The sequence below is a fragment of the Orycteropus afer genome, unplaced genomic scaffold, assembly GCF_000298275.1.
Source record: "Orycteropus afer afer isolate SDZICR_OR568_19922 unplaced genomic scaffold, OryAfe1.0 scaffold00020, whole genome shotgun sequence".
NCBI lineage: Eukaryota > Metazoa > Chordata > Mammalia > Tubulidentata > Orycteropodidae > Orycteropus > Orycteropus afer.
The window spans coordinates 1,558,171-1,573,123 of record NW_006921607.1 but is presented as its reverse complement, the minus strand read 5'-3'; the positions used below and the strand labels follow the sequence as shown (position 1 = coordinate 1,573,123).

Below are 14,953 nucleotides of genomic sequence, written 5' to 3'. Positions count from 1 at the left end.
TTCACTAGCTTTGTAACATTGGGAAGTTCATTTAACCTCTCTACAAAATAGTGATAATAATGGTATCTATCTTAGAGGGTTATTCTAAGAATTAAATCAGTCAATTCATGTAAGTTCCTGACATATGGTAGGCACTCTACAAATGCCTAGTAATCACTATAATTACACACTAAGAAAAAACCAAACCAAGCTTACTGCTGTGGAGTTGGATCTGACTCAGAGTAACCCCTCCTTGGATTTCCGAGGTGGTATCACCATAGAAATAGATTGCCCAATCTTCTTTCTGGGGAGTGGCTGCCGGGTTTGAACTGCCAGCCTTCTGGTTAGCAGTCAAATGCCTTAGGCACTATGTCACCAGAGCTCCTTAATTACATATTATATAATGTAATTACATAATTAATTAAAAACAAATCAAATGCCTTTAGGCACTATTTTACCAGAGCTTCTAAATAAAGTAAATATTTGCATTATGATATGGTAACCTCCTTTTCTACCCACTATGGCCTGCCTCCCTTCAAGTCCCCACTCTTAACTTCTTACAGAGCATGATTTCCTATAAGGGGCAGCTACCTGGGCCTTGGTGATGCTCTGCTACTTGCAGCCAATGTGAAAATACTGTGGTTTCAGAGCAGGAAGAGTGGAATCCAAGCGGTATCCTTCCCTTCTTCTTCCCGGCCACGCCCTTCCACATTAGAGGGTGTGATGTGGTCTTGCCAGGCAAGCCTCTGTTCATTTCATAGGGACAGTACTACTTCTCAGGAGGGGTAGGAATTGTCCTCCTGCCTTGGTCCAAAGGTCCCACTTACTCTATTCCTAACAGAATGCCCCCATTACTAGTATAACAATGTTCTCCCCCCCTGGTTTCTTGTGCTGGGGGCAGGTCATTTCAGTGGGGATCCTTTGGGGGCACACAGATCCCTGTGGTTGCACTGTTCACCTACCAGGTCATACTCCCTAAGACATACTCCTGGTGGTGACCTCCTTTCCAAGATTCACTCATTAATTCACTTAACAAATATTTTTTGGTCATCTCCTAAATGCAAGGAACACTGAAATAAAAGATACCACTCTTACCACAAAAGCTAACCCTTTTGTTCCTCTAGTATACTGTGCTTATACAAAATTCTGTATTGTCCTTTTCAGTGCTCCTGAATAGCTTTCAAACTGTGAATTTCTGATATACAAACAACAACAAGAAGACTGTTTTTGTTCTCAAGGTGCTTCTAGTTCAAAGACCAGGAGTGTGTAGGTGGTTGAATGGGTGTGTGTGACATGTGTTAAATAACATAAAAGCTATAAGAAGAGTCAGTCTAGAGTGCTACAGGAGTAGACAGGAAGAACAGTTAATTCAGAAAGGGGAAAGGAGAGGAGGGAGGGCAGAGAGGAAGTCCAAGAAGAGAGGTCATGGGAACAGTCTGGGGACTAGGCCTTTGACAGCAACTGTTTCCCATTTCAAGTCTTTGCTTATCTTGCTCCATGCCCTTGAAAGGTCACTGCCAGCTCTCTGAGGTTGTAATGGTACACACCTACATTGGGGGCCCTTCATAAACACAGCCCAGTGGTACACAAAAGCCAGGCATACTGCTTTTCATACATACCTCATATTTCATGGTAAAAAATCCATCTCCTCCAATGCCCTCAAGGGCAAAGGCCTGTACAATCGGCCATTTCTCCACCACAAACATATCAAATATCTGCAGGTGACCTAGAGGAATCAAATACAACAGCACGTATCAAATACCATTCTGGATATAACAGTCTAAACCTGATTTAATGTGTTTAGATGGGCATCATTTCTTACAAGCTCACCAAAGCTTCATTAAGCAAAATACAACTGAAAAAGATAAAATTGTTAGACATCAAAACTAGAAATACAAAGTGAAAGCCAAGGAAATTAAAACCACACACAAGTCACATAAATTCCCTCACAGTACATTTTCATATTCTGGCTTCCTAAGGAAGTAAATAAGTAAATAAATAATAAATTGAGACTCATTACATCTGACTTGCATCATTTAATAGATATAATTACTAACAGACCCAAACTTGGCTCCTCTCCTTCCAAGAAACACAGCCAAACAACTTCCTCAAGGGAAAATTACCAAATCAAAAGTTTTCCTTTTTATTACAATAGCTTCAATGTGACTTTTTTTTTTAAAGATATAATCACTGCTAAAATTGCTGTTTTTTCCATGTTATTTTACACATCATTTTTGGAACCTCATAATATCAGCATATTTTTTATAACAGATGGCAAAATTACTATTCTAATTAATTATCTGGAGCCCCTCCCCCCACCTACCATCCATGGACAATAAGTGGGAAATAAATCCCTTATCAGCTCTACCTGATCATGGTTTGCTGCATGCTGTGGAAACTTCACAGTTATGAGTACAAGCCTGGACAGAAAGATCCCCAAATTGCATTCTGCTTGACCCCTTTGCTTTAGTACAAATGGATCAATGAGTTTCCCAGTTGAATGCCTCCACTGAAACTGTAAGTAGGGGCATTTGATACACACACAACCCAAGCAGGGTTCTACAATGGCTTAACTGCCTGATACTCACCTTGGGAGCTGTAAGGAATGCCAATTCTACTACAGTCTCGAACCATGTCCACAAAGCTGGCGATTTTAAATTCTTCTGCAGCTTCCTCATCTTCATACTAAAGAAGGAAATAGAAAGGAAAATATGCCCCGGTGAGATATCATGCAAAGTCCCATATTTTCTCTGCATTTCATCAGAGTTGTCTCAAATGAAATTCTAGAGAACCTCACTAAAAGAGGTGTTTCCAAAGCCAACTTTTTGTGTCTGCTGGTCAGAGACATTTACAATTCCCTTACCTAATACCACACCTATAAAAATCAGCTGAAAATTGATCAGAGACATAAATATAAGAAATTAAACTTTGTCCTAAAAAATCCTCAAAAGCTTACATGGAAAGAAGGGTTCTTGAGACCAATATGGAGACACAACTTCCATTAAACCCCAAATCTCAGATACCAATTTGATTTCCAACCAACCTCTTAAAAAGAGCCCAAAAGGAAGCAAAAGCAGGTACCAAGAAAAACTCAGTGCCATCAAGTCAATTCTGATTCACAGCAACCCTTTTAGGGTGCTGTAGAATTGCCCCATAGGGTTTCCAAAGCTGTAAATCCTTAGGAAAGCAGACTGTCTTATCTTTTCCAGGGTATAAATCTTTAGCTGGTGGGTTCAAACCACTAACCTTTTGTTTAGCAGCTGAATGCTTTAACTATTATGCCACCAGGGATACTCTTAGGCACTCATGAACACACTGCCGTTGAGTTGGATCTGACTCATAGTGACCCTTCCTTGGGTTTCTGAGACAGTATCTCTACGGAGGTAGATTGCCCAATCTTCCTTCTGAGGAGTGACTGGTGGGTTTGAACCGTCAGCCTTCTGGTTAGCAGTCAAATGCCTCAGGCACTAACTAGGCCATCAGAGCTCCCTTCTAGGCAGTAGGCCCCTACAAACTGGGCTTAGGGTGGTGATTAAGGAGCACAGCAGGAAGGAAGGTCCATAAAAAAGCCTACTTATTGCTGTTAGTTGTCACTGAGTAGCTCCTGACTCATGACGACCCAAGGGTGCAGAGTAAAACTGCTCCTGAGGTTTTCAAGTCTGTGACCTTCGGAAACATATTAATAAGCTTGTCTCCCAAGATGTTTCTGGGTGAATTCGAACCACCAACTTTTCAGCTATTATTCAAGCGCTTAACCACGTGCGTCATTTTAAATGGCACCTTTTGCCTCCTTTAGGCATATAATTTATCCATAGCTTTATAATAAAATAAGAAACTTTCCACTTAAAACAAATAACTTTTTTTTGTATACCCACACCCTGCTATTTTATTATTTTAGATGCTTCCGGTTCCAGATTAATATTTTTCACAAAGAATATCCTTAGAGTGTCTTTAAGTACCTTTTCCATCTTTTCTCCTCACCTCATTTTCGGTCATGCAGTGGAAATGCAGGTTTCTCCAATGTGCCACATAAGGTAAGAGATAGCGATAGTTTACAGGATTACAGTACAGATGGACACTATCTGACTTAATCAAGATAATTATATCTGCAAGAAAACAATATCAAAACACAAGATTGTCCAAGGCATTTCTTTTAGACATTTTCTGCCCACATAAATAGTAAAGCCATTAAAAATACTTCAGAACAATGTAGCAAAACTCTAACCTGAACATTATTTAATTAGGAAACAGGCTTCAAAGTGACTGTAGAACTGTCAAGTGCTGACAGCAAAGGATTTCCTAGTCCCCATGAGATGTTCCTGTGCTCTCTGGTTATGACAACCCAGCCACAGATAAGCCAAAAGAACAGCCTTTGGTTACTTAAGCATTGTATTTTGCTTAAGAAAAGTTCAACGCAGTCAAGTTGTAAGTTCAACATAGTCAAATCTGTGGTACCAAACTCAGCTGCTTACTTTTACTGCAGAGATAAATATCACATGGAAACCTTATAGCCTAAGGCCACCAAGGTGGGGAAAACAGCAAGGCCAGTCACTGGTTCTCCAGCAAGCATCAGTATCTAAGGCTATTGTCTCATCTGGCTCAAGGCAATTGTGGACCCAACAACACTGCCTGTCAGCTTTGGGAAAATGTTACAGTGTGTGGTGAATTTTGTAACAGGAAAGGCTGAGAGGAAGGAAGTAGAGGCAAGTGGGAAGGGCTTCTATAAATGGATTAGCAGCTCAGAGATTTAAGGAATAAACATCAATTCTTAATAACTCCAAAACCAAACTCACTGCTGTTGAGTTGATTCTGACTCATAGCAACCCCCATTGGATTTCCAAGGCTGTAAATCTTTATGGAAACAGAGTGCCCCCATCTTTCTTCCAGGGAGCAGCTGGTAAGTTCAACCACTGACCTTTTGGTCAGCAGCCAAATGCCTTAACCCCTACCACACCAGAGCTCCTTTATAGCAACCCCTCCTCCTTGGGTTTCCAAGGCAGTATCACTACAGAAGTGGATTGCCCAACATTCTGAGGAGTGGCTGGTGGATTTGAACCGCCTGTCTTCTGGTTAGCAGTCAAGTGCCTTAGGCACTACGTACGCCACCAGAGCTCCCTCAATTGTTAATAGGACAAGTAAATAAAGCAATCCCAAGTGTGCAAATAAACCCAGGTACGATAACAGAAGAGCCAGGGAATAGGGCAGGAACAGCAGCGATGTGAACACAGAAAGAAGTCAGTAGTCCTTCTAGAAGAAAAGCAGAGGCTCTATTCCATGGTGCCTCGGGAGTGAGAGCGATCAGCCCTCCCTTTAATAACAGAAGCTAGGGAAGTCGCTAGAGGAAGTGGCTGAAGAGAGGAAGATGCATGGGGGTAAGGAGGAGCTGATGCAGCAGGTGTAGAGCAGGGCCAATACAGTAGTAACACAATGTGACAGATCACACTCTACAAAAACATGTTATAAACCCAATAAATACTGGCCACAGCCAATCACACAGCTGGGTGGTCTCCTAGAATACAGTTCCATGATGCTGGCTCTTTATGTCCCTCTGAGCACCACATCTGGTTGCACCCAAGGTGTTCTAGGGAAGTCAGCATAGAGCAGTCTCTTCACTGTAGATTCTCGAGTCAATTCTAGAGTTAAAGAGGGACATAGGGTGGGAAAGAAGGCTCCTTTTATCTCTTAGCACACTCTTTCACACACTCCTTCCAGAAGAGTTCTATCTGGAATCACTTGTAGACCATCTACTGAGGAGTGAGTGAGGTCACTCAAGAGACTGAGGGTTTCCTACACACAATGTGCTCTATGCTAATGTGCATCACACACCTACTAAGCCTGAGTAAGCATCCTCAGGATCACAGGATGCTCATGTTATCACTATAAACAACAGTTTGACAAAGTACACAGTGAGGCAAGAGAAGAACGTGTACAAGAGTTGAGGTGAATATGCAAACTATTCTAAATATTTTTTTAAAAAATAAATCCCTGATGCTGACCTTTTTTCTCCCATTTAATTAGAGATCAAAATGCAGAAGCATAAATCTGGTGATGTCAGCTTTCCAACTACTTGGATTTCAAAAATGAGCTTATTAATTTGGAGGAAAATGCTCATTTCCTAAGCAATCGTGTGACAGGTAAAAGCTACAGATAAACAAAAAGTACATCTCCAAGGACTCATACTATCTACATACTTAATTTCAGTGCTGTTACATCCTAGCAGTGAAATGTTTGCCTAGTACAAACATCTGCCTATATTTTTAATATATTTTTATAACTCTCTTTATGAACTGGCAAGAATAATTCTTTTCAGGTCAGTCCACTGTTAGGAAATAATTTTTTAGCAGCATTTCTTTTTTAAATTCAAAATCTAAAACCAAATTTGGATTGGAAACAATTGAAGCAGCAAGGAATAATCCTAAAGGATAAACACTATTAAGAGAAGGACTTTACCACAGAAGAATTTTTGCATACACCAGCCCAGGGTTTCTCAGTCTCAGCTCTACTGACAGTTTAGACCACATCATTCTGTTGCTGGGAGCTGTCCTGTGCACTGCAGGATATTTAGCAGCATCTGTGGCTTCTCCTCACCAGATGCTACTAGCACCCCTCCTCCAGTGGTGGCAATAAGAAACGTCTCCACACACTGCCAAATGTCCCCCGGGGGGCAAAAATCTCCCCCATTTGAAAAGCCTCGTACTAGATTATTGCAGCATCAGATGTGTGCTTTCATGCTTCCCCCAGCTGCTCCACAAGAGCTGTCTGTCTTCATCCCAGTTTTGTCTATTCCTGTGTCTCCCGACCCATCTGGCAGACAAGTCATGATGCTAAATATGTGATATCAGAGATAGCTCCTGGGCACCAGCCCACAGCAGCATCAACACAGGACAAATGTCTCAGAGCTGAGGAGAGAGGGTGCAAGCAGAAAGGCTGCATTGTAGTTAGGCATCATCATGAATTAAAGTCATACAGAAAACAATTCCCAAAGACATAGTAGGACAAAGAGCCTTTGTTCCTAAGCTGAGGATGCTATGAAGTCTTCCTTGTAGGCACAGCCTGTAGGCTCATCCTTGACCAACAAGTAAAAGTGCTTCAAAGGACAATAGCCCACAATTTGAGCCTTCCAGCATGTAGAAGGCAGTGAACAATTAAGAGAAAAGCTAGTACCTTGCCAAGAACGAGTAAGTCCAATGCTGAAACACCTACTCGTCACTTAGTGATATGGTTAGCTTCCAAAGACCAGGTCATTATGTGAAAATTGATATTGTACAAAAAGGGAGTATGACCACATCAGATCACAAAATGGAGGCTGGCTACATCATTACACAATTGCGGTATCACTGAGAATCAAGGCCCAGCCAAGCTGACACAAAACCCTAACCATCACAGCCAGTGTTACTCTCTCCTCATACCTAGGCATTCCTTAATGCCAGACGTTATGTCCTTAATGTGAAAAACAGATTTTTTTCTATTGTCATAAATGCCAAATGTCAGATAACAAGATAGTCAATAAATGAGAAGTATTTATTTTTTCCCCTAAAGCTTATTTACCCAGTAAATATATTCTGAAAATTACTTGTTCCTATTCTCTTATTATTTAGCATATGACCAATGGAAGCACGTTACATAAAATGTCAGCAAAGAAGAAATGTTGTTTTAATTATTAAAGAGACAAAAAAATTACTAACACTTTGGGCTGTTTTGACTATGATCACATGTGCCCAGAAAATGACTATGAAATAAGGACTAGAAAAAATAAACCAGCTACTTTTCCCCCACACATACTGAGTTTACCAATACATACTTACCATCTAGAACTTCTTCAGAAAACCCTGTTTTCTCAAAGTCGCTGCTATTCTGATTGTACAAACCAAACAGAAGATAATTTGCCAGCTCTCTGCAACCTTCATTGTACCTGCTATCGATTCCTGCAAAGCAAAGAAGGCTCTGGTCAACTGTACGGTACCATGGGGAGCAAATGAGCCCAAATAACTTGCTCGTGCTCAGTGAAACCCTAATCGTCAGGTTAAAGGCAGCAGCTCAGACCTTTGATTTCATACCTGAAACCAAAATAGGCAACCCTCTGTGAACGAAACAGCATCAAGTATCCTGAGTCGGGTCCGATTTGACGGCACATGACAACAACAACAACATCATCCTACGTGGATTCCAACATTTATATAAATAATGGAGACAACCAAAAAGGTATAGATTACTAAAACTGCTACTTTTCAAAAAGCAAGTCTTTTTTTTTTTTTTCCTTTAAAGAATTTTATTATGATTTGGGTGAAAGTTTACAGAGCAAATCCATTTTCCATACAGCAGTTCACATACACTTTGTCTCGCGACATTGACTACAACCTCCCACAATGCAACAGCTCTTTTCCTACTTCTCCCCATAGATACCTCTTTCCTGTGTCTTTCCCTCCCATGCACTACTGCCCCCTCAAGCTGTCTCCCTGCGCATACACAGCCCTTCTATTCTCTCATGATTGATCTCTCTAAGGAGGGTATCTACCTAATATAAATGTTCAGCTCAAATGCCTGTCTTTTGTTTGGCTGAAGCCACAAGAGTGGGTTCAATTCCAGACCTGAAAGGCAGCTAGAGGCCATAGTCTCAGGGGTTCCACCAGGCTCTATCAGACCAGGAAACCTGGTCCCTTTTATATTTTTTGTGATTTTGAGTTTTGTTCCACATTGTTCTCCCACTCCATCCAGGATCTCCCACACAGATCTCCCTCTGAATGGCTGACAGTGATAGCTGGGCACCACCTAGCTCTTCTGGTCTCACAGTCGTATAGGCTGAGGAGAGCATGGTGCACCAGTTGCTTGGACTAATTGTTTCCACGTGTCTTTGGTTTTCTTCATTTTTCTTTGCTCCGGACAAGGAGAGCCCCATCATCAAAAAGCAATTCTTGAGGAAAGAAAGAACCAGGAAATGTGGTCCAATTCCTGCCATGACTGATTAAAGACCCTGGAATACTCTCAGTTATACTAGGAAAAAACAAACAAACAAACAAAATACCCACATCCATTGCTATGAAATTGATTCTGACTCACAGTGACCCTATAGGACAGAGTAAGAACTGCTCCAGAGGGTTTCCAAGGCTTTAAATCTTCATGGAAGCAGACTGCCACATCTTTCGCCCATAGAGTAATTGGTGGGTTCAAACCGCTGACCTTCTGGTTAGCAGCTGAGAGCTTAACAACTGTGCCACCAGGGCTTGTTGGAAGAGGGATCAGAAAAATATTTATTTCTCAAAGAGATCTTTAAAAAACCTATCAAATAGAGGGATCAAACAAAGGCATATTAAAGTGGGCTGGATCCAAAAACGAGACTGGAACCATAAACATCCATCACCTCACAAATATTTATGATGCCTGAGGCTTAGCACTGAATTGGATGCTGAGTGTAATGGGGAAACATGATTGCAAATGGTCCTCATGGAGCTAACAGTCCAGTAGGGCTGGCTTAGAGACAAATAAAAAGGAAATTAAAAACTATCTTCAGTACTGCTTCTTAATGCTTCAGGTATATATATTACCTGGTTCCTGGGTGTCTGTAAAGGCTATAGCTATGGGTAAGAAAGATGTGTCAAGGGCAATAGGTAGCTGCCCGTGTGAGGCCAAGAGGAAAGGGTTGAGGCAGAAAGAGCTTCAAGAATGGAAATACGGCTGGAACCTGAGAAAGAACTGGCACTAATCACTGAACCAGTCACTGAGAAGTGAGGGAGGGCCTACAGGCTGTCTGTGCAGAGAACTTCTAATAAGGAAAGACTTCTTTCTCAGCTAAGATCAAAACAGCACAGCTCTGTTCTATCTCATTCAATACTTCCATGAAGGAGGGGTGAAACAGAATCAAAAGCAGGAATGGCCTAGCTTTACACAGGTCCCAAAGTTGAAAGGGCTACAGAATGACGTAACCAGGGGACTGGGCATGCTTACTACCCTCAGCATGCTGCCTTCCAAGGGTTCTAACTATGTAAATCGCCACACTGGTATCACCTGACCTTACCACTCTGGCCACAGCTGACTGAACCCAGGCTCTACGCATCTGACCTAAGAGTTGTTGCTGTTCTTAGCTGAGTTGATTTGGACTCATGGTAACCCTATGTGTGCCAAGTAGAACTGCTCCCTAAGGTTTCAAAGGTGTGACCTTTCAGAAGCAGATCACCAGGTCTGCCTTCCAAGGCACCTCTCAATGGGTTTGAACTGCCAACCTTTCATCTAGTAATTGAGCGCTAAAATGTTTGTGCCCCCCAATCACCTAAATCTGTAACTTGGCCAGTAACCCCTAAGACAATCTGGCACAAAAATTCCTTGAGACAGCAAAAACGGTTTGCATCAGGGAGGAATGCTAAAAAACAGAGAGACGGAAGCATGAAGAGGCTCTGAGTCAGCAAGGGCTAAGAGAAAAGAGGAGATTCCAGTCGCAGCCTATTTAAGGCTGAAGCCTCTTACTAACTTTAAATATGTTCAGATTACTGTTTGTCAAATATACAATCATAAAGCTGTTTTTGAAAAAAAATTGTTAATGGATAACTGGGCTCTGATAAGTTCAAACATTCTCTACACGATAACTAAATGACAAATACTAAAGCAGAGGCAAATTGGGTCTAAGTTGCCAGAATGTGTATTACAGGGGCTAGATTAAACAAACAAACAATGAGATGCTAAGGCAATTCTAATTACCTATAAAAGTAGAATTCACTGAATCAGAAGCTGTTTGAAAAATACAAACCTCTTACTAGTTTCCTGCTTCACTTTCATGTAAAACTCTCTTTGTCTTAGAGATGTATTAACTTTTTACCTCCTCCTCATATCCAACTTTGACTATAACATTAGTGTTCTTGTTAAAAAAAAAAAAAAAAAAAAAAATCCTTTGGTCCCCTGATATTCTTATAAGTTGAATTTTTCTCAGTTCTTTGGAATTCTGACTGATTTTATGCTGCCCATTTTTATTAGGTTAGGCCTTAAAAACCAGAAATAGTAGTAAAAGTACAAAAATAATCAGGTGGTTTTATTTATGGGTAAATTCATGGCAGTGAGAGTCCCCACGCTCCTGATGGCTACAGTTGGAGAATAAAGCCCCTGAGTTGGAAAGCCACTTATGTAAGCATTTGAAGTCCCTGGCTTGAATTCCAGCTCTACCACGAACTGTGTCTCTAAGGAGACTCACTAACTTCCAGGCTAAGGGAATAATGGAGATGGGATTTAAACCCAAAATCTGTCTGGCTCCAGAGTCTATGTTTTTAACCACATTGCACATTGCCTCTCATAAATTTAAATGCAAATGTTAAGTGAAAAACCAAAATTATGCACAGAATATCTGAGGAAGGACAGACAAGAAACTAATTTGCTTCTGGGAAGGAAATTGGATGGTTGAGGACAAATCACCTGACCTAACCACTGCACTTCTATTACTCAGTATCAAGAATATAAATGAAAAAGAGATGAAGAATGAGATCAATCTAAGCCTAATATAGAAAAGTCTCCAAGATAATATTGTCAAAGTGGAGAAAATAAACACAATGTTAACAACAGTATGTAGACCGTGTTCCCATTTGTGTTTTAAAAAAAAAAAAAGGATGCAGTTGGCAGTACTATATCTAGGGAGTAACAGGGTATCTGGCATGTATAGGAAATATTCCTGTATCGTCAGAATCTTTTTCATTCACAATTTTCATAATAATACAAATTTTTAAAGAACAAATAAATACCCAATTCTTCTATCCTATGACCTGAACAAGTCCATTTAATCTCCCGAGTCTCAGTTTCCTCATCTGCAAAACGGGACTAACACTGCTTCCCTATAAGGTTATTATGAGAAGAAACAGGACACCATATAAACTAAGTGCCTGCTCCCTGGGGAGGCTTCCTCTCACTGAAATCTGACCCAACTTCAGAAAAACAGCAAAAGATTTCAGGGGACATGAGCAGCGAGAAAGACACTAACTCATCACTTATCTCACAGTGATGCTGTTATTATTTTCCTGCATGAAGCCAGGTTGCCCCAACCCTGAGTCTCATCTTACGTAAAAGCACTGACCTAGGATGCAGAGGATTCCATCTGGCCGAGACTTGCTGCTCTGGGTCAGGATGTTCTGGACCCAGTGGAGTCGGCTGCAGCTGCAATGAAAACAGAAAACAGCTCCCTGAGTGACAGCATGGCCATATGAGAAGAGTGGTGTCCTGTGTGAGGGGTGCAAAATGAAGGCACTGGGAACAGGAATCACTTTGGAAGGCATAGTAACTGGCCGTGGTCTGGTTTTAGTATCGAAATCATAAATCAACTAGGAATTGTTCCCTTCTCTTCTATTTTCTAGGCACTCTGGTGGTGCAGTGGTTAAGGCATTTAGCTGCTAAGCAAAAGGTTGGTAGTTCAAACCCAGCAGCCACCAGAAAGATGAGGCAGTCTGCTTCCATAAAGATTTACAGCCTTGGAAATAATATGGGCAGCTCTACTCTATCCCATAGGGTTGCTATGAGTTGGAATTGTCTTGATGGCAGTGGGTTTTGGGTCTTCTATCTCTGGTAGCGTAATGAGTAAGCCATTTTGAATGCTAACCAGAAAGTCTACAGTTCAAACCCACCAGATGCTCTACAGGAAGAAAAGGAGGCAACTACTTCCATAAAGATTTATAGCCTTGGAAACCCAATGGAGGTCACTACGTATGAGTCAGAATAGACTTGATAGCAGTGAGTTTATTTTCTAGAAGAGATTACGAAGAATTGGTCTGAGACAGTGTCTGTGAACTCCTGATTACAAAGCAGATGGCCAGTGTTTCCCTGGTTCAATAGAGAATGGAACCAGGGGCCTCTCAGGGTCTATTCTGGGCAGGACTAGGGCTCATGAGCTGACCTCAGTGACCTCCAACATCTCATATGGAAACAAAGAAGAGTTTCTAAACTGATTTGCCCTAACTGGGGTCCTCATGGACCTATCTGAAAAACAACAAACAAAAAACAGACAATAAACAAAAATTGGTCTAAGGACCTGTGATTGTTGGAGCTGTGTGTCAACTTGGCTGGACCCCAGTTCTGTGTGGTTGTTCCCATGATGGGATTGGATGACTGTGTTCTGAGTGGCCAATCTGTTGAAGGGGAGTTTCCCTACGGGTGTGGCCTGCTTCCAGGATATCCAGGGACATCCTGGGAAGAGAGACATTCTTCTGTGCATCGGGCTTCTGTTGTGCTGCCTACAACTGTCCGTGAGTGAGCAGTCCATCATTTGGCGTAGAGATGTTGGATTTGTCATTCATTGCAGTCAACTGCCAGCCTTGAGCTTCTCAGCCCCTACAGTTGCGAGAGCCAGGAAAAGCCTCCAGCTTGACATTTGATCCAAGAACTTTGGACTTGCTGGATTCTATGTGTTTGTGAGCCATTTTCCTAAGATAAATTTCTCTCTCTCTTTACATATGATACTGCCTCAGAAACCCAAAGAGGGGTCGCTATGAGTTGGGTCCGACTCAACGGCACATAACAACAACAACAACATATATATGTATATATATATATAAGCTTTGCTGGTTTTTGTTTCTCTAGAGAACCCAGTCTAACACATTTGGTACCAGTAGTGGTTCTAGAGATACAAAATCATAAGGATGGGCTTCCTAGATTGGTTCTCCAGTTTGATTAATTTTAATGACACTATCAACTCTGTGACTGCTAGTAAAGAGGGCCCTATTAATCCGTGGAGTGAGGTGGCAAAATTAATACGTGAAATAGCACCACAAATAGATCAAGTGCTTGTGAGAAGTGATGCTCTGGGTGATCGGATATTTGATACTTTTCTGCAATTTTGTCAGAATGAGGAGTATAAGGAAGCTGGTTGGCTGGTCCTACTTACACTGGATAAAGTGGTGAAAGAGCGAGATGAGCGCAAAGCTGCTGAGTCTTGGCTTAAGTGCCGCATAAAAAACCTCAGTGCTTCCAGTTGTGCTCTGAAAGAAAGCCTTATAGCTTCTACTAACAGAGCTGATATTGTTGAAAACCAAACCCAGAGTCTTATTATAAGGGTGGCTGAATTACAACACCAATTAAATTGCCAATCCAGAACGGTGTCTGACATTAAAGTGAGAGCAAAAAATGGGATCCTGAAACCTGGAATGGGGACATATGGACAAATAATCAGGAAGATCAGGATATGGAGCCTGTAAATTCTGTTGAATCACTCCCATATGAACAGATTATTGTAAAACCATTATCCCCTCCCCCTCAATTTGAAGGGATTAAGCCAACTGTTCCTGCTGGGTTATTATTTGAGGCAGAGGCCATGGAAGACATTCCTGAATACTCTCAGAACTGCCTCAAGCACCCATTGTTGCTACGAGACCCATAACTAAAGTCAAGTCCAAGCGAAACCCCAGAGGTAAAACAGAAAGTGTGACTGAGGAGGTGATACACTATACCCCAAAAGACCCACTTGATTTGCTAACATGTACAGATAGAAACCTGGAGTATATGTATGGGAATGGCTACTGAGGGTGTGGGATAATGGTGTAAGGAATGTAAGATTGGATCGGTCTGAGTTTACTGATTTAGGCCCACTAAGTATGGATTCTTCATCCAATGTCTCAGCTCGAGAGGTTAGGAAAGGATCTAATAGTTTATTTGGTTGGCTTACTGAGGCATGGATTATGCAGTGGGAGCTCTGGTAGCATAGTGCCTAAGGCACCTGACTGCTAAACAGAAGGCTGGCGGTTCAAATCCACCAGCCACTTCTTGGAAGGAAGGTTGGGCAATCCTACTTCCATAGTGATACTGCCTCGGAAACCCAAGAAGGGGTCGCTGTAAGTCAGGGCTGACTTGATGGCAAATAACAACAACAACAACCTTAAGTCAAGTTGAAGTACCAGACCTGCCTTGGTTTAATGTAGAAGAAGGTATCCAGAGGCTTAGGGAAATTGGCCTGTTAGAATGGATTTATCATATTAGACCCCTAGAGCCAGAAATGGAGAGTCCAGAAGACACCTTT

General features: G+C 41.6%; 1 protein-coding gene across 1 annotated transcript in view; it reads right to left on the bottom strand.

Moving 5' to 3' along the window:
• DNAAF9 (dynein axonemal assembly factor 9) overlaps window positions 1-14,953 on the bottom strand; it is a 232,553-nt gene that overhangs the window by 161,123 nt on the left and 56,477 nt on the right. The window contains exons 2-6 of the mRNA XM_007959995.1: window positions 12,026-12,105; window positions 7,785-7,904; window positions 3,961-4,085; window positions 2,568-2,664; window positions 1,599-1,705 (exon numbers count right to left, since the gene is read on the bottom strand). Coding sequence (XP_007958186.1) covers window positions 1,599-1,705; window positions 2,568-2,664; window positions 3,961-4,085; window positions 7,785-7,904; window positions 12,026-12,105 — 529 coding nt within the window. The remainder of the gene's footprint in view (window positions 1-1,598; window positions 1,706-2,567; window positions 2,665-3,960; window positions 4,086-7,784; window positions 7,905-12,025; window positions 12,106-14,953) is intronic.